This window comes from Antedon bifida, chromosome 4 (assembly GCF_963402885.1).
Source record: "Antedon bifida chromosome 4, ecAntBifi1.1, whole genome shotgun sequence".
Taxonomy (NCBI): Eukaryota; Metazoa; Echinodermata; class Crinoidea; order Comatulida; family Antedonidae; genus Antedon; species Antedon bifida.
Window position 1 is genome coordinate 23,959,792 of NC_136229.1, and position 21,146 is coordinate 23,980,937.

Sequence of the window (21,146 nt, forward strand, 5' to 3'; positions counted from 1 at the left end):
AAGAACTTGTGTGATCATATTTCATCTAAACATTAAAAACATCAGACCAGGGCAGGTTGGAATAAGGAGTGAAGTCTGTTCTTTTCAAACACAAATTTCTAGTTTTATTTTATAGTTTTTGTACATCAAAACTGTTTATAATTGGAGTTAAGTACGATACTTAAGAAAATATTCTGTAATTTATCACAAGAAGTAGAAACTTAGCCGACTAGCGGAAGCGGACCACCAGGACTATTAGGGCACAATGGCTGGAGTACAGGCCGAAGTGAGGGTGGTTAGTGTGAGACTCCACAAGCCTGCCATTCGAAGGTACTTCCGTATGTTAATATGCTGTCAAACATTATTGTTTATGTTAGCTATAGGCTGCATAATGTCTCTGTGCTTCTGTGGACTTTTCATTGTGAAGCCTTACATAAAAACACACGTTTTTGAGGAGACGACTTGTACTACTAAAAGTCTTCACTGGGTAGATAAATATGATAAATGCTGCACCAACAATGTCTGTGAGGAACCAGGTGATGGAGTAGATGGATTTCCTTGTCTTTTGATCCGGGCAAGAGTTGTGGAACACGGTGCCAACCATTCCGCTATGGTTTTCAAAGATGATGATACTTGGAGTATGACACCAAAAGTAAGTTACATTAATACTACTATTAATCTTTTTTTAACCTTGATTCCCAGTTGGACGCAACATATTAATGATAAATTGACCAATCACGAAACGATCGATCATCAGAACTGATGCTAGTGACTCTTGTACAACTCACTTGTGTTGAGTCCAAATGGGATCCCAACCTTAATTTTAATGTATTTTGGATAAAGAAACAAAAATCAGATCAAAAAAATATAACTTGTATATAATTAACTATTTGATTTTTTATATATTGTGCAATATATTATGTAACATCAGCAATTGTTTTATTTGTATTTAAATGATGCGATGTTTACAATAGCTTACCTTCAGATCGCATTTTACTAATGCACTGCACACTGCTATCTGTATCGACAAGATTTAAACATTTTTTTATAAACATTACATAAAAAAAAATCAATGATTGACGCATCATTTGAGATTGGCCTAATTTAGAATGTTTTATCAAAATGCGTCTTCCTGACTGGGCGTTGATAAAGAAGTCAGGAGGCACTGAAAGATCATTAATTAAAGAAGTTATCATGTTTTCTTCCACATCTTGAATCCATGGGGAATTGCTAACTCACTCAGAATACATTTACCCAGGATGTAGTATTGACATATCCCGGAAGAAATTTACGGATATGGAAGTTGATAAAATCAGTTTGATTTGATATTAACAACATTTCATTCTGTTAAATTGGATTACTTTTTTTCCTTATTTTATAAAGCTGTTCAAAATGTTTTAGAATTTAAGTTAATGTGAGCGAATTGTCTTTAAAAACAAATTCTGTCACCTTCCATTTCCTTTCATCTACCCCCAGAGGCAGATCCAGGATTTTGTTAAAAACTTGGTACCTGTACTACCATAATAGTCTTTCAAAAATAGATATCTAAAAGTGCCTCATAATTGTTAGCACTTTAGCTGTCATAAGAGGGAGTGACCATACCTAGCCCTAATCCCCCTGTTGATAAATTTTATATAGAGTTTTAATGGAAAGTTTTATAAAAATAAATTCAAAACTGTAGACTTATCTGCAGTAACAAGCTTCTTTAAAAAAAAATCCCTATTGTGGTTTTGAAAGTAATTGTTAAATTTGATTACGGTTTTTTTTACTGGTAGGCTTATTGAGGCCATTGTATCCTGTTCAACTCTCACATAAAATTACTCTAATCATATTACCATGTTTGGAAATAGAAAAAAAACTTATTTGTTTTTAAAAAAAAAATCTTCAAAATGGGGTTATTTCATTGTTTTAGTATAATATGCTAGACAAACAAAGTAAATATTGTACACACAGTCACATAGTTTCCCATTAAAATAAAAAGTTTCACTTTTTTTTTTCAATTAAAACAAAATAAATACTATATTATGATAAAATGTATAAAGTATGTTTAAAATAAAAATACCTCGTGATTCAGTAACAGTTCTAATTAGATATAAATTAAAAAACAACAAAATCATGTTTTAATATTTTGAATGGTTTATAATATTTTCCATAATTAAAGTAAATTCACAATTTCTTAAATATAATTATGTGACAAGTTAATTAATTAATATTGATAACTAAGTATCTTTGCAAAGGAAATACTCAATTAAGTTGTACTTGTTGTTTCTATTAAACAAAATTGATGATGAAAGTATAAAGTAATTAGCCAATCACAGACTGTGTTAAATAGCTGTCGGGTTATTTTTAGCCTGATTATTGTTGTTATTGTACAGTATTCTGTCCACCTATAAAGCAATTTTATTGAATATCTATGTCCACATTTTAAATGCTTTATTATGAATTTAATTATGTGCTATGATTAATTTATTAATTTTATCTTATCATTAAAAATATAGACCTTAACCGACTGTAGGCTAATATGCAAACAATCTTTTTCAGAGCAAATAAACAATTAACAATGTACTGTATCCGTTTATGGGGTTTTTTACAAACATGTTTTGCAAGCCAAGCGCATTGATGATTCTTATGACTCATGAGTCTGATGTTGTGTTTTCTTTGTTCAATTCCTGTAATTGTGTAACGGATATCAAATCTTTGATTTTTGTACAACGTATTGTATGTCCTTTGTGATAGTTAACAAGACAGGTTTAGCTAGATCTTTTAATTCAGGTATAACCAACTGACATAAACAAATGGTTAAGGACTCGTTACCTTGTGAGTGTCATTAAAATTGCCCCTCTTCAAAGAAAGGATACTAAAATATGCTTAATACATACAAGTTAGCTAGGTATATGCTCCAATAGAGAAAACATACAATAAAACTGCTTAAAAAGTTTGATAGGAAGATAGGAATGTATTATATTGATTGTCTGTGCAGTGAATACAACTATAGTTACAGGCCTGTGTACATAAGAGAAAGTATAGTACAGCTGCATGCTATTATTTTGTCCCAAAGTAAAGAATCTATTACTTCTGGATTGGAAGACATTATTGATCGGTATCTGGCCAGTTTTCCAAAACCCAGTTTGATAACTCCAGTTTGCCGAATCCCAGTTTGCCGAATCGTTATGTAAATCAGATCAGATTGGCCTCTAATTAGAGTCAATTGCACAAACAGTTTATACACCCGTATATATTCAGACAATGTCAATTTGAAAGTGGTTTTTAATTGGAAGAATCTTAATTTGAAAATAGAAAACGCTGATCCACAAAGGAAAATAGAGATACAATGTACAGTATATAGTGTACTGTACATTGATGTTGTACTCGCCAATTAGCAGTTAATTTAAGCGATTAATTACCAGCATACCACATAGCTCAGTCTATTAATGCATCGCTAGGTATGTTTAAAGTCTCAATTTGGAGACCCACTGGCGCCAATTCAGATTAATTAGTTAATTTTTGTTATAATTGATTTAAAAACTGACAGTTTAAATAGTGGAGAAACTTATTATCCATTAACTAAATTAATATCACAAACGATTTCATAACATGATATGGTGCAAATTTAGAAATTATAATGCAAGGGGATGCAAAGATACAGTAAAAATAATGATGTAATCATTTCTTCCATTTGGCCCCCACTCTGATTCATAATATCCTCTCCTTCTTGAAAATACCTGGCTCTACGTCAATACAGTATATTGCGCATAGCAAGTACAGGGCTTAGCAGATACTCCCAATAACAGGCTGACTCTCCACAAACCAGAAACTACTACAAAATCAAGACATTTCTTGAAGGCTAAAAAAGGTTCCAAATGCTTTTAGTTAATTAATCCTGTCTTCATTAAAAACTCATTTGGTATACCAACATTTTTAGAAAACCATATTAAGGTATATTAGGTACTGAGAGAGTTATAACTGTATTTTAATACTATAAATCCAAATTACTGAAAATAATAACAATGTTGTGGGTATCAGTGGCTGGATCTCAATGGAGATACAAAATAAAATAAGCAAACAGCTAAATCAAATTAGCAGATCTTTCAGGCAACACTGGCCTTTCATCCAATGCAAGTGAGAGTACTTGTTGGACAAAGTAGAGAGTATAAGCAGACAAGCGCTGATATCATACTATTAGAATACTGTACATTATTACTAATTGTGACTAATGTTAATAAATTGTAATGGCAAGGGCCTTTCACATTACCTCATTTAATAGGTGAATGATCTTACAGACTAGAGGCAGAGAAAAATGCTTTTGTTATATAAAAGTTATTACATGGTCAGTATTAAGTTACTTTCTTAATTTCTATTTTAATTGATATTCGTAAACTTGATCCTCTTGGAATGAAAGCTGATCGTTTGCTGGATTGCTAGGCATCCATTGTTCTTCCATCTATCGTTCAGCTGGCAACATCTCTATTGTTCTTTATTTCAACCTCATTGCTTTCTATTAACACTAGTTGCAGCCTACCCATTGTTTAAGATGTTTACTTTATGCTAGACATGCGTTTGTTTTCAATCTACGCTTGAAGTCAAGCTTTCGGGATCTTGCCGTTTTGGCCGCAAGATAAGTTATTGTTTTGTCAAGTTGGGGTAAATCCGGTATTGGTTGGGCTTAACCTCAAATGAAAGAATTGTTTGATGACATAATAATTACTGGAATATACAATTAAAATATGTTCTTTCATTTTTTTTTTCATGGAATTATTTCTAAATATAGTAGTGTAATAAATTGATAGGTTAAATCCGTCTTCCTACACAATTTGTTCAAATGTATTAAACGTTAAAATTAATACAATCCCAGTAATTGTAGAATAATAATAAAAAGATACTGTATATACTGCATTCAAAATATTTATTTTTCATGGTATTATTTCTAAATATAGTAGTGTTAATAATATAATATAAATTGATAGGTTAAATCCGTCTTCCTACACCGTTTGTTCAATATATAAAATGTTAAATTAATACAATCTCAGTAATAATAATAGAATAATAATAAAAGGAAAGAGCTACACATAATACTGCATCAAATAATTCACATAAGAAATACACTCATTAAAATTGTAAAAATATTTGATTTAAATTACATATTTATTTATTAGAAGGTTCAATACTTAAAATCAAAATATTTATTATTTACTGTACTGTATGGTGCCTTTAAAAGAATATAATGCTGATCTTAAAAATAAAGAGTAAATCAAAATTGTATACCAATATCTAATATAATTTATACTTAATAATTCTAATTATTAATTTAATCAAAATACTGTATAGTACTTTAGGTAAGTAATTATTATACCTAAGTATATTAATATTCCTGTACTTTATACTAGTAATTAAGTAATTCCTAACTTATGATATTAATTTTTAAAATAAGTTCAATATTCAAAGTTCAAAGTCTAATAACTGAAATGAAATAATACAAATAAATATACAAACTGATAAAGGGTCAACATTATTCTACTTCAGTTACTGCAGTAACTACATTTATACTTAATTTTAGTTTGTAACAGTAAAAGTTAATGAAATAAACAGTGTGTATGACTACTCATCAACAAAGCTTGCTAAATAATTGTATAAAGCCGGTTTTAGAGAGTAAACACAATTATGTACTGCAGTTACTGCAGTAGAATAAGATCCCTTTAGTAGGACTGTATTGATGTAAACATTTTAGAATCTCCATGGTATATGGGAATTAAACAAAAGTAGTAAAACGTACTTGCTACTTAGATTCACCTTCTACGGATTGCAAATTGCAGTTGATGCAATAATCGTGTGTTTGTGCACAACGCAAATTTCCAAAATGAGAATCTATAAAATTTATTGATTTAAGTTCCGACAATAGTTAGTACCATTTCATTTGAACGTTTGATAAACATGCAATTGTTTATTTAAGTGAACAGAGAGAGTATTTAAACACTGTATGTACTTTGGATGCTGGTAGCTTATTTTAAAATATACAACTGCGCAATAATCCTGGGGGATTAAAGGGGAACACTTTTGTTTAATTTAATGTACAATTCCCCCACAGTACTATACTGTATTATACAGTATAGTACTGTGAGTGAATTGTGCATCTAGATTTGTGTGACTGGAACTTGCAATGAAAAATAAATATATACAGTGTATATATTTATTTTTCATTGCAAGTTCCAGTCTATTTTGTGCCTAGCTTACCTGGATAAACCAACAATAGCCTTTTCTTTTCAAAGAGCGAGATATAACTTGAAAAATAAAAGTTTTCATTGAATCCCCCTCTCCACAAATGGTATAGTCCATGAACTATGCCATCAGCGGGAGCAGTCATCCCCCAAAAATATTATGACCGGGTACATAATACCATGCTAAGTATAATTCTTAATGTAAATTTAGACAAAAGACTTCTTAATCCGAATATAATCCCATCCCTTCCCCAAGTTTCATAGCCAGGCCCGGCCTACTATATCGGTAATGAAAATGATTTAAAGCCAAGAAAATTTGAAGAGAATTTGAAAGAGTGTTATTCTAATGACAATTTAATTAAGATCAAATTTAATGATATGGCTACAATATTTTCATAATAAAGACTATCTGTATGTTTCAATTTATCTTTTTAGGCTCTAGACAAATTATTATAAAGTAGTGGCAAAGACAAATTTTAAAGAGGTAGTACATGGGTCACATCATAACGCCCTATCCCCATAAAGATGTATTGTTCCCCAAAAACTTTAAAAATGAAGATTAATTATAAGACTTTAAATAGGTTTTGTAGTTTTGATGAAGTTAATCACTTCTGTAGAAAAAAAAATGTTTTGACAAGATAAATGACAAAATAAATGGTTAAATTCAACAATAAAAACATTGGCCGGCAGCCAATTTGAATTTTTTTTTTTAATTACAGGTTTTTCAAGTAAATAATTTTTTTTTCGATCCAATTTTTGGTCAAAGTGGACAACTATTAGTGACATTATAATGGCATATTCTACAAAAACAATTTTAAGAATTATTTTTTCAGGGGGAACAATACATCTTTAATAACAAATTTTGAAAATACAAAAGTATATTGCAGTTTGTGTATTGTTACCATGGAAACACTTTGTGCCTTCCCTGGATCCTTTTTATGCTAATTTATGCAACAAATTGTTTTTAAAATAATCTTTGTTGTCAACACCCACCCACTAGCTAATTAACTGTAAATGTTAAAGTCTGTTATTAATACACAAGATATTATTATCTAGATCTCCATAACAATTAACCATTCCATTAGGTGATGCCAAATTGATTGGTTGAGTGAGCTCTAGCCTAGATGCTTAGCAATACTAGTATTTGTAGGTACTCAAGTATTAAACATTGATTGCGCAAATGATCAATGCTATAACGTTTTGGTCTACGTGCTTAGTAATACCAGCATTTTTAGATAGGCCTACTCAGCTATTAGACATTAAGTTGGCAATGTTTGTCAATTGAAGTGCATATGTAATATGGTAATTGTATATACCTCTAACCAATAGCCATTTTGCAACACATTAATTAACACTTTAATTAACTTAATTTTGTTGAAAAACCAAATTTTATTTAAAATAATTAAGCCTACGTTAAATAATAATAATATAATACTATATAAACAATAGTTACAGAAAAAAATACATTAAAAATGGTAATACCTGTATAATACTACAGTAAGTGGGCCATGAGAGAGCTCACTTTTTGTTCACCTTTTGGGCATGGCATTCATGGATGTAATTGTGCTGGGTGGAGCAGGGCGGGAACACATACTGTACCTTCAAAGTCTTCTACCCAGCAAAAAGCTTATTTTAAGGTCTTCTGCCAAACCTAATTTCAAAATAGCCAAACCACCCAAGAAAAATGTGGGTAGCTGAAAGTACTGTATTATTTTACACCCTGGACATTTACGACATGTAAGGTACTATTGCATAGATATTATAACATAGCGGCTTAAAAATAATAAATACTATTCAGTTCATAATGGAATACAATTACTAATTTATTGTCTTTTTCTCATTGCAGTGTTCCTACCCACTATGTTGGTCATACAAATACTACGGTGATGAGCCTAATCAAGAAGCCTCCGCATTTGCAGATAAGTACGAAGTTGGAGCTACATACAGCTGCTATCACAGCCCAAGTTCAAATGAGGTCATTTTAGACCTTACTGCAAATCGTCAACAAGTTATCCATAGTATGCTGTGGCCATCGTTAGGACTTATACTCACCGTCATTGCCATCTATGCCTTAAGGAGACATGCAGTTGCACATGAAAAATCAGAAGTACCTTTTACAAGGTTTTAGCTTACAAAATGTGATTTTAAATTATTTAAAAAGTCAAATTTGTTGTAATATAATAATAACTAATTTAGTTCCTAGCCTACTTTTATAAACCAAGATCAGTCCCCAATCAAAATAATATGTTGATCAAAAACTAAAACATACTCTTATTGGAGTACTAATTTTCGGTTTGGGTTGTTCCACTTTAGCAGTAGGGAATTTTTCTCTATCCAGCTGAGGGTAGAAAGCTGTTATCAGTTTATCCAGATAAGTAAGCAACTAAACCAACTTTTTTATAAATTGACTAGAAAACAAATTTTTTTTTATTAATTATTGATAACGTTTTAACAGTAAAAGCTGTTATACACACTGTACACAAAATCTGCTAGAATTGTCATCATTTCCATGATCTAAAAAAGATGTTTCTTTAAAACTCAAGTAGGCATATCGATTAAAGTAGGCTATAGAAAATTCCAACAAGATGTTTTTCAAGACTAGCAGAGCGAAACCTGTAATCCTTACAAGTGGTAGATTACTCTAAAAGTCCGCATTAATCCTGATAGGTCATTGGACAACCATGGAGTACACATGGTATTGTTGTTTACCTTGGTAAAAGATCCATATTCATTAGAAACATCAGATCCAAAACTCAAATCCCTGAACACATGTGAAGTGCACACGTTTTATTTTTGGGATGATAGGTACCCCTTTAACACCCAATCTATATCAATTTATAGTGTCTGAACACATTGTGGAGAGCACATGTATTATTGTTGGGGTGAAATAGGTACCCCATTTACACACAAAATCCCAAGATATATATCAATTTATAGTGTCTGAACACATGTGCAGAACACATGTATTATTGTTGGGGTGAAATAGGTACTCCCATTTACACACAAAATCCCAAGATCTATATCAATTTATAGTGCTTGAACACATTGTGAAGAACACATGCATTATTGTTGGGGTGAAATAGGTACCCCATTTACACCCAAAATCTCAAGATATATATCAATTTATAGTATCTGAACACATGTGGAAAACATACATTGTTGGGATGAAATATAGGCACCCTGTGGGGAGTGTACACTGTCTTTGCACAAAACATTTTCCTGTGTAAAAAAACCCCTAAATCCAAACTTTGTGCCTTGTTTTCAATGGCCCGGGACCAGTGCCTCTTAGCATTTTTTGAAAATTTACCAGTGCCTTTTGATATCATCAATTATTTTTTCAATAATAGCCTAAATTTATTTTTATAACAGGTTATTTGGTCTTTCATTCAATTTTAAATTGATGCTTTTAAAATTAAAAGCAATTTTGTTTCTCTTTGTAGTTTTTGACAGTTTATGGTTATTTTGTTAGTTAATCGCTTTGTAAATTATTCAATACTTTATAGCAATCACTAATGGATGTGAACAATACCTTGCCTTTTATTTTGTTGCTACAGTATAATCAGTATTGTAGTTATTTTTTAAGGCTTTTAAGAATTTTATTATTACAGATCTGAAGGTCATAGTTGAAGGGTTAAAACCTTTTTACCATGTAAAGCATTTCTTTAGACAATTTATTGTTTATAGAGAAAAAAAGATAGAACATGGGGATTTTAAATGGGAGTGGGTTTTGAGTTGTCATAAATCAACCTGTGTTAATTGATTTTAAAAGTATTTTGGCATTGTTACCTGAAAAAAAAATCAACACAAAACTGTTTATTTCTCAAAAATATATTGTAAATTAGTTGTATTTGGATGGCTACTATATATAATAACTCATTCAAAATTTTAAAATACAACTACTGTACTAAAATGAGGTGGTTTGTACTGCAACTCCCCAGAAAAATTGTCAGTGGCTTTCATTGCAACTCTCTGCAACTACTTCTGAGACTGGAAGTGGTTTGTTCTGCAACTACTTCAGAGCAACTGCAGTGATTTGCATTGCAACCCCCTGCAACTACCTGGAAATGAGAGTGGTTTGCACTCTGCGACTACTACTGAAAAACAGAGGTGTTATTCGCTGTACAGTAGCGTAAAAGGTTTGTTCTTTCCCATACCGCATCATTTTAACAAGCGCTGTAATGAACCATATTAATTAACTTCCTCAAAGTTTCAACTCGGCTACGGAAGCTCTTTGTTTTTAATTAGGAAACATCCAATATGCATGAGTTTATGTAATGAAACGTGATTGCAATGTCCTTTAGGACTTTCTACCGCAAAATCTAAATTCTAAGCAATAATGTTCCTGCTCAGCTTGACTTTGATGTTTTATGATAGTTTTACAAGGTACTATCATTTTAAGTATAAGGTATATAAAAAGTAATTATTTTCCTCAAAAATTTAAAATTATATATTAAAAAAATATCAATAATCATAATTTAATGTCAGATGACCATTTTATATACTGTACATTGAAACCCATCCTTATGCTCTGTCTACACTATCACACTTTATGTGACAAAAAAATGTTTTGTGCCCATATATGGATATGATGATGTCATATCACTACCATATTTAGGCATATCACTACCGTATTTGGGCACATCACACTTTGAATAGTTTGATAGTGTAGACAGAGCTTTATGCTAAAAATATATATAAATATATATAAAAATGAATAATCAAATGGTACAGAAGTGAGTACTACTAAAAAAGAAATTTTAAAATAATAATAATAAACTTTTGTAACTAAACAATGTATAATGTTCTATATTTTTATATATAAAAACTTGGTATATTCTGATACATATACCTTGACATTTTAATGTTTTGTTTGGAATGCGCAATAAAGTAATATATTCTTTCTTTTAGTAGGATAAAGTACAGACATATTGTATTCATTTTCAGTAGTGAGATTATAATATAATAATATTTAATATATAAATATTATTGATTTATTTGTTATGAATAAGGTTTGTCTTTCAAAATACTATTCAATAATATTATTTTTATTAGGACTATATAGTTTCATATTTCAGGAAAATTGTCTTTCTGGTTTTTTTCCAATATTTTAATTTTAATAAAATTATTTGACTTTAAGTATTACACATACTGTGTGTGTGTTTAAGGATAATTTCAAGATTGCGCTACTGCAGTAACTACATTTTTTGTTTACTTTTTAACATGTTTGCAATTATTTAGCAAGCTTTTCTTGTTTATTTTACCCAGTTTTACTCATAAACTTTTACATTGAAAAAACACTAAAATCATACATTATTGCAGTAAAGAAATGTAGTTACTGCAGTAACTGCAGTAAAATAATTTTTACATTATTGAAGATCTAAATAAAGTGGTAGAAAAAGTAGCATACCATCGTAAGTGGAGGAAAACTTTCCTTCATAAACGAATTCAAATATAAAGATTTGAATTAAATTGCACGCTTTAATAAAAATGAGTAATTCGTTGATTTGTGTCATAAATCATTGAATCTGTATATACATGTTTTTATGCTGTAAAAATTGCTTGTTTTTATATCATGTAGTTTAAGGTATTTTGTAATAATAACATAAGATCTTCATTGACTTGTTAAGTTCATGATGAATTAATTAATTAACTAATTAATTTTTAATTGAAACCAGGAGACATGTTCTAGTATTGCTATACAATAAATAAAGTGCCTATATTTTCTACTTTCAAATGTTTCAGTTAATAATAATATGACTGAATTCAATTTTTGGTGTAATTTGATTTTTAAAAAGGTTTGAATGTAATATATAAAACCTGGTATACTTTTATCTGATGTTCTAAATCTCTGTTAAACCTCTGGTAACTGTTATGTAACACCACCCCTTTTTTCTTAAGCACTTTTCCTCTTAATTTCAATACATCCAATTGTCCAGTAGCCTATCATAGACTTTCTGTAATGTATCAGATGTAAGTTAAGCTTATGGCCTATGATACAGGCATCACATGTGATACATAATTATGTGACGCTCTATTACAGAATTTGCCAATGATACTGGACACATTAAGCCTGATTTCCACTAGGAGGTAACGAAAGTAACTTGACCAATTATAACGCGATCAATAATCCAGACTGTCGCTTGTGATTGGTCAACTCAATTGCGTTGCGTCTACGTCGTTGCGTTGCGTCCAACAAGCGTTATCAAATACCGATAGTACTCCTCTGATTCACTTCTATTATTACACTTATAGATTAACTATGTTCTTTTTGTTTATCTCAACTGTGGTAATAAGCATATGGTAGAAATATTTGTTAATTTAAAAAATAATTTTATTTTGTCTATTGAAAACTATTGAGTGTAGTGAACGTTTTTAGTCATAAGCACTGACGTGTTGTTTAATGTTTTTCTTTTAAAAAGTTGTTTTATGTTAACATTTTTATTTGTGTCCGTATTGTATCATATTTTTGGTGAAAAGTTGAAATGTCTTCCAGTGTTCACAGATGAAACAATTGAATAAACGAAGCTTTCAAATCTCTGAAAGACTCATATGTTTGTTTATTTACCAATGACGTAATAATTGTTTGCGTAACATTAAGCTTATAAAGTACGGGTCAGACAGATTTCTATTTATACCAGTTATTAGAATACAATATCAATTTGAATATAATAGTCTGTTACCTTCCGTGTATGTGATAATGACAGTTCGAATAAACCATCGCTTGTGATTGGTTACTTGCGTTGCGTCCTATTATTAAAAAAGAAATATAGATATTGTATACAATCAGTAAAGTGACCGTCGTAGACCGTTTAGTGACCCCGTCCAATTTCGTCCACTTGCCGTACTGAATAGATTGCACCTGCAGTGAGTACGTCGAGGTGTAATTTATCTTGATTAGGTCTGATATTCATCAATATTAGTCTAACAATAACCTCATTTAGCATCCTCCTAATCAACCTGTGTTTGTTTCTCATTCAGGATACATCGATTTATTTTTAAAAAACAGAATCTCCAGATTATTATATTCTCAGCGTCACCATGTTTTATTCTGATCGTCGTTCAATTAAGTTTCATTTAAAAAAAAATCAATTTAGGCCTATGGCTTGAAATACTGAAGTGTTTATACATCTGTCATTAACATGGGTATACTTGTTGTGTTTGGTTTTGAAATGTACTTCTATCTGGTGACAATAATTATTATGCCATGCTTGCTTGCTACACAATAGCCAACTCGAGTGTATCTTGTGATTAGTAATAAAGTACTGTAAAAGGCCCAGTGTAAAATTGTTTTCCACATAAAAATAAATCAACATATTGGGATTCAGTTGTAACATGTGCCGTTGTATCACGGAATTTTCATAAATATATTAACACATTATCTACGCAAAGAATAATTAGGTGCCACAAAAACGAAGCCACTACATTACACTTTGGGGTTAACATTTATTTTATATATATATTTATTCCATTTTAATTAATTACGTTGATATTAGTGGGCCAAGTTGTTTTTTGCTGAAAATAGCAATACGTTGTGGAGGCTACTATTCTATTCAGGGTCAAAATGCGATACTTCTTTATCTTAGCTCTTGGGTCCTAAAGGCATATTAGGGGTTCTAAATGTTTGATATATAAATATAACGAGTATGCGGCACTGAACTCTATAAATCGTAAAGGCGCTTTCAGCATACTACAATGTAAACGGATAACAGGACACTTCCGATGTTATAACAACACCTTCCATGACTCATCAGAACAAAGCCAATACGATCACCTGAATTACAATGTATCCTTAGTTTTCCTTATATAATCTTAGAGGTCAAGTCTCGAGATTAATTCAAAACATACGTGAAAACAATACAACTGACAGATAAATGTTAAACCAGGGAGATCTCCCTGGTTAAACATTGGAAGAATCGTGAGAGGGTGAGCGAATAATGCATAGGGCCTAATTGGTTCCAGCGGGGAAGGGTAATTTTACCCTTTCTTTGGTTCACTTAATACATGAGACAAGAATTTTTCATTGTCTCATGACATAAAATATTATTTCTTATACAATGAAGTTTTTTTTTATGTATTGATTATTGTTATTCAAAAAACCACACCCAACTTACAAAAGAATATCAATACAGTAATAAGGCGTTTCCTTATTTTATGCTGAATGACGCATCTGAGACGCACCAAAGCTTGGTTCTAAAACGCAACGCAATGACGTACGTGCGCGTAGCGAGTGTGACCAATGACATCGCTTGTGATTAGTAGAGTTAGGTACAGTACAGGTGCGCAAGAAATTTGACCAATCACAAGCCAGCGATCATTCGAACTGAGCTTTTTCATTGGTCAAATCGCTTGTTTGATTTCAACAGAAACAACGTAGGCCAGCTATTATATTATTCTTTCATTAATTGTTTTTGCATATTACAAAGAGGAACAGTTCATGGCACTAATTTTATTGACGATTGGATAACTGTAGGCCTACTATAAAATCCGAATACGGTAGTCCTCACAAAGAAAAATAGGAACCGCTTGAGCAAAATCATCATTTATTAAGTCAATAACGTTGTTAATCTTGAAGTACCATAATTATATAGTCGCTTATAACATTGACTTTGCTCATGAACACAAAGACAAACTTACAATGCACATATTGAAACAATTTGAAGTACCATTAAGTAGCAGCCCTTGTTCCTCTGCCCTTTGATATCAGTAAGACACCCATTCGCGCCGCCATATAGCCTGGTTCCTTCTACTTGGAGGCAACGCAATGACGTAGGCGCACCGCCGCAAGTAATTTGACCAATCACGACGCGTGGCTCATCCGAACTGTCCCCTTGTGATTGGCCAAATCACTTGCGGACCTATTTTGTTGAGATCTGGAAACGTCTGACATTCTCTATCATAAAACGGCGAAGTGCTAATAGTCACGTTGTCTAAATAAAGCAATTTTGTTTTATGTCGGAAATGTTCTTTATAAAGTCAAGATATTCGTCTCGATTTCTTTTTTTTCTTTCGTTTTATCCAGGCATTTATGGTTTGTTTGCCCAGGGAGAGATTCATCCATAATCTAAAGCCTGCTACTCATACACAGATATTGCAAACTTCAAGTTTTCCACTGTTTTGGAGAAGGTTTTGCTAGCGGAAGGACAGATGCACAGTCTCCAGCAGCACAACCAAACAGTCCGCCACCCCCCCCCCCCCCCCCCCCCCAAAATAATCACGGAAAAAACAGCATTGCAATAACATAATCACGCATATCAGACAACTTCGCAATGTATCTGATATTGATATAATCCGCGCGTTCAGTTTGTTCACACAGGTCCCGCATTTCAATCAATAATCGTCACCTCAAATCCTGCATTATTCCAATATCGATACAGTATTTAAAATATTACGCAATACTTCGGTTGCATTTTATTACACTCTGTCTATTTTGGGATCAATTATCTTGACTGATAAGATAAACTTTAATATGCCTATGAGTAACTGAAATATATATGTTGCAACAATTAACAGCAAATGGAATGGTTCAATCAGCGATAATCGGTGGTTGAGTTGCAAAACGTCCCAGGGTTGTTTCCGGTTGTAGGCCTAGACTAGTATTACATTAATTTGAACCATTCTTCGTTACATGACAAATTTCATCCGTATTATTTTGATTTAAATCTTTCCTTATAATCATTACGTTAAACGGTTTTTTACGGTATGTTTTGAATTTTTGAATAACATTTTTTATCCTACTAATAATATTATACATAACATTGCTCTTAATTCCATTTCGATAATATACATTTAACGCAAATTTTTTAAAGTTATCTGTCTGATTCTAATCACAGGGGTTTGGTTTATTTCCTCAATATTCCCCGTACGCACAATACCGTCGCGTCGTACATCAAATTCCAAGCTAGTGAGAGAGGGCGGATGTCAAAAATTCACTACTTAGGTAGGTAGTGCGTTGTTTCTCTCTTTTTATCATAATTTACCATAAAACGAATGACTCCGTTTAATGTTTTTAAAGGAATTATATGCATTATTTTTACAAAACGTCAACAATTGTAGGGAATGGGTCTTTAACTAAGGTAGTAATATAATTTTAATTTAAGACATAAAAACATTTTTCTTATCATCAGTATTTATTTTTTAATTTAAAATGCCCGATTAAGAAATAATAATACATACATTGTATAGGCCTACCGTATTTATTCGAATATACGCTCGGGGCGTTTATTGTTAGGTAGGGTAGGGAGGGTTTATTGAAGAAAGGAAGGCGTTTATTTGTGTGTGTAATATGGTATATGTGTAACTCCCTGCTCAGACTACGCAGTCGAAAAGTCAATCTAGTGCCCGTTATACTCAACAGAAAACGAAAGATTGCTGTTTTCTCGTCAAATCCATAATTAATAGGCCTACTTTCTTCATTTTGAGGCCTATTTTATAAAATCTTGAAATCCATGTATAATTCCTAAATCCTCATAAATCAGATATCTACGGTTAATTTGATTGGTCATTCAACTATCAAAGTCATTTAATTGGGTTATTTCCCCTCTAAATATTAATATATCGGGTTATTAACCACAGAATGAGGCCGCACTTAATTAATGTACACTCATTTAAATAATTATTTAATTTGAACTTTGACCTAACTTTGGAAACTCTGTTAGCAAAGCTTTATTGTGTTCTAAAATTAATTATAAATCTATGATTTACTGTAGATTCAAGAACTGTGTTTATAAAAAATGAAATTTTCTCAAAATGGCACATTAATTAGACTGTACTTATTATACTTATTTTTAAGATTAATTTCCGATCCTTTTAATTCTTTAATTTTGAAAAGAATTAGAATTCGTGGAAGTGAGGTCTCCATGGGTATAACTTAAAATTAGAATTTACGAAACACAGATTGTATGAATTAACGATAAGAAAAACAGTTATGAACAACAAACAAAAACAAGAAACACGAGTGCCACAGTGTAGCAGCAATGGAATCGCTTTAAAGCGGTAATGTAAACACCTAAACTTTAGGGACACACATATATATTAAGGGGACACCTCTATTTAAAGTACAATCTCGTGAAATGAATGAGGGGAGATACATTTGTTTACGGGGGAGCTTTGTTGTGTCGTGTCGTCCTGAAGGTGCCCTCTTGATTGTTCACATTCTTGAGTCCACTTGAGCACAACGCAAGGACGTAAGCCGCAACGCAAGCAAACATAAGTGACAGTTCGAATAATCCATCTTTTTGATTGGTCAATTTGCTTGCGTTGCGTCCTAGTGGGAACCAAGCTTTAGGACCGTGACGCATCACAACATTGTATACAAAACATATTGATACTTTGGCACCAGTCGAGGTATGACGATTATGTGTTTTAGGATTTATCTTCACAGCATGAGCGTCCCATATAGCGCATTTTACACTATTCAAATAGGTCTATCTCTTAAGCAGTTATTTTGGTCTTCCTTTATTGTCTTTACAATGGAGATCAATGGTAGGCCTAAATCAAGTCCAAGGGAAACGTCTGGGGGAAAATGTCCAAGGGGAAAATTTCCATGGGGAAATGTCCAAGGGAAAAATATCCAGGGAGAAAATGTCCAATGGAAAAATGTCCAGGGGAAATGTTTAGGGGAAAATATCCAAGGGGAAAATAGTTTAATCCCTTGCTGTCGACCTTTGGCATACTGTGGCTTTTCAAACAACATTAAATGTACTTTAACCTTATTTTAAACAAACAGTGGCATGCCGTTTGCGTCAAACTTCTACATTCATTAGGAATAAACGTCACGTTTATAAGGATGGATCTTTTATCTCACACCAAAATAAAGGTTTGTATTGACAAACCACAACAATACGGTTAAATTGTAAATAGTGTACCACATTTAATTTTACAATAGCATTCATCTTTACCCAAATATGGTATGAAGGTCCCATGCCACTGAGACGTAACACACAAGGACGTACGTAACGCAACGTAGGTAACTTGACCAAGCACATTCAAGCGATTGATTATTCGAACGCTTTTCATTGGTCAACTCGTTGCATTTCATCTACGTCCTACGTAAAATATGTAGACACATAAGATATAAGTTAAGGACTATAGACAATAGTAATACTACTGTATAACCACTCACAATAGTGTATTTTTGCGTATCTTTGGCTTTTATTTGGCTGGTTTCCGCATTCCGGTGCTTTTTGCTTTTAATTTTTTTAATTGAAACATTATAATCAAATAATATGCTCTAAAACGAAGTGTTATATTGTGATGTTTTGATTTTTCCGGACATTTGACTTATTTTCCCGATTTTTGATACAAATCTAACAGGATTTTGAAAATTTAGTAGGCCTATATATTTGGGTAATGTACTACTAGTATGAAAATTCAAGATCGGTGAAGATATTCTGTTAAGATTGATGTTTTTTATCAGTCTCTGTGTCAGTAAAAGCTAGCCCGAACAGTCATTGGGATCACCTTTTGTCCAACCTGTGTGAGCCCATTGTTTGACCGGTAGCGTCCCCTTGAAATTGGCGCGTAGTGATGGCGTCATCTGAAAGGGGGCTAGCTGGAACCGAAGACATTCTATGACACCCAATTTGATCATCATGATTCCACTGGAAAAGGTCCAAATGATGTATTGATTAATGAACTTCTGTGCTTTATAGTCAATAACATGGGTAGTATGACATTTGATCGGTTACATGCTATTTGTATGGCCAATTTTCCAAATGATGACATAAAGAAGGCCAAGGAGATGTTATGCGTCTGTGTAGGTGATCCTGAAAATGCGATTCATAAACCTCGACGCAAAGCTGATGGTATACTAAATGATGTGTTGGGCTATCTCATCCAATGTGACCTGTCTAAATTGCCTATTTTTGCTGCAGCAAACCTTAATAAAATACCGGTTGTGCCTGTGGATGCTATTGATGCCCCATTGATTTTCAGAGAACTACAAAGGTTGAGGACAGAATTCCATTGTGTTAAGGCCGACATTGCCTACGCTACTAACCAGCGATGTAAACTTGCTCAACAAGTGAGGGATGTTATGGATTCCCACAAAAAGTTAGCTGATCGTGATTTGCAACCTATTACAAACACTGTAAGTAACAAACTGTTTTCTAACGTAGTAGCAACCAATACCGACCCAGTTGCTAATAGTAAGAACAGCAACTCCGCTTCGGTAACACAGTTTGTGAAATCAGCTACCGTACCAGTATTGAAGAGGGGAATTACCCGTCCAGAAGTAAACAAACATGACGTAATGACTCATGCGCGTAGGCAAGCTCCGCCTTCCAGTGATCCGGACGCTCGTGATTGGATGGATTGTGATGACGGCTTTCAGTACCCAAGACGAAAACGCAAACGGGGTAATTTCAAGCGTGGAACCGGTGTTGATATTGCTTTAAAAGGTAGGGATCCCCCACCTTACAAGATGTATGTAGGAAATCTGAGTCCTGATACTAAAGCGGAAGAAATAAAATCGTATCTAAAAAGAGTAAAGAAAATTGACGTTACTGTGGAAGTGTTGCCTAGTAAGCGTTCTGACTATACTTCGTTTATGGTTGAATGCGGTTTTGCACATAAGAACTGTATTAATGAAGCGGAGCTCTGGCCTCAATCTGCTATAATCAGACGGTATTATGAACCGATAAGGCAAACAATACATCATGATGGATAGTGAATCTAAAATTAATTGTAGTAAACTGAAATGTGTTTCTTTTAACTGTAGGTCATTTAAATCTCGCAAAAAAGAAATTTATGATCTTTGCATGAGTAATGATATTATTGCCATTCAGGAGCATTGGCTGCTTGATGACGAGTTACCTATATTAAAATCATTACATGAAGAGTTTGATTGTTTTGGGATATCGTCTGTTAAGAGTTCCGATGGCTTACTTGAAGGACGCCCCTATGGAGGCATTGCCATATTTTATAGAAAATGTTTGCACGACTACATCAAAACAGTTAATTACAACGACAATAGGATTATTGGTTTGGAACTAGGAAGTGGTAATGATATTACACTCTTTATCAATGTATATCTTCCTTATGAGTGCGATGAGCACTTCGCTGAATTTGTTGACTACCTGGGTACAATTCAATCTATAATTAGTGATTTCCATGGTGATAAAGTTATTGTATGTGGTGATTTTAATGCTGATCACAAAAAAAGATTCGGTGCTGAATTGTTAAATTTTACATCCGAGTGCGACTTAATTTTAACTGATTTAAATTTATTAGGACAGCACTCTGATAACTTTACTTATATCAGTGATGCTTTTGCTACAACGAGTTGGCTTGACCATGTCCTGTCTACCAACGGAGCTAATGCTCGGATAAAAGAGCTTTCCATACGTTATGACATGATCGGTTCGGATCATTTTCCACTTTGCTTTGTTTATGATTTTTCTTTTGAAATTGAACATGAAAAAGATAACCAAAAGAATTATACAAGCAATATAAATTGGCAGAAGGTTACTCATCAGGAAATTTACAACTATCAGGAGCGTACTGAATTGTTGCTTAATGATGTTGTTATTCCTCCTTCAGTATGTTCATGCAATGATGTGAATTGTGGTGACACTAAACATTTTGATGATATTGATACTTTGTATAATAATATAATTTCTTGTCTTAATCAAGCTGCTAATCATTCATTTGTTTCGCATGAATGTAAATCTTTTAACGTTGTTCCCGGTTGGAACGACTATGTTTCGGAAGCTCATGATATAGCTAGGGAAGCTTTCTTGTTGTGGAAATTTAATGGGAAACCTAGACATGGTCCTTTATTTGATACCATGAAAGTTGCTAGATCTCGTTTTAAACTGGCTCTTCGGAACTGCAGACAGAATGAAGAGCAACTTCGAGCTGATAAGATTGCGAACTCTTATATTAATAACGATTTTAACAGTTTTTGGAATAACGTAAAGCGTATGAACAACTCATCTTCTGGTTCATCTAACATTA

At 32.6% G+C, this 21,146-nt stretch overlaps 1 protein-coding gene across 2 annotated transcripts; it reads left to right on the plus strand.

Moving 5' to 3' along the window:
* The first annotated feature begins 33 nt into the window (after nucleotides 1-33).
* Nucleotides 34-12,726, plus strand: LOC144840049 (calcium-activated potassium channel subunit beta-3-like). 2 transcript variants are annotated; one of them, XR_013611824.1, is made up of 3 exons: nucleotides 34-631; nucleotides 8,038-9,082; nucleotides 9,178-12,726. XR_013611824.1 is itself a non-coding variant. In XM_078695683.1 (2 exons), exons 1-2 carry the CDS (start codon nucleotides 245-247, stop codon nucleotides 8,317-8,319), a joined length of 669 nt encoding a protein of 222 aa, XP_078551809.1. In that variant the 5' UTR covers nucleotides 34-244; the 3' UTR covers nucleotides 8,320-9,162. The 2 variants fall into 2 exon arrangements, 1 of the variants encoding a protein (XP_078551809.1); XM_078695683.1 differs by lacking the exon at nucleotides 9,178-12,726 and having other exon boundaries at nucleotides 8,038-9,162.
* The last annotated feature ends 8,420 nt before the right edge of the window (nucleotides 12,727-21,146 follow it).

Coding starts and splice junctions, on each gene's coding strand:
- LOC144840049 (XM_078695683.1), top strand. CDS start 245: ATGGCTGGAGTACAGGCCGAAGTGAGGGTGGTTAGTGTGAGACTCCAC. Junction 632..8,037: donor CTTGGAGTATGACACCAAAA/GTAAGTTACATT, acceptor TTCTCATTGCAG/TGTTCCTACCCACTATGTTG.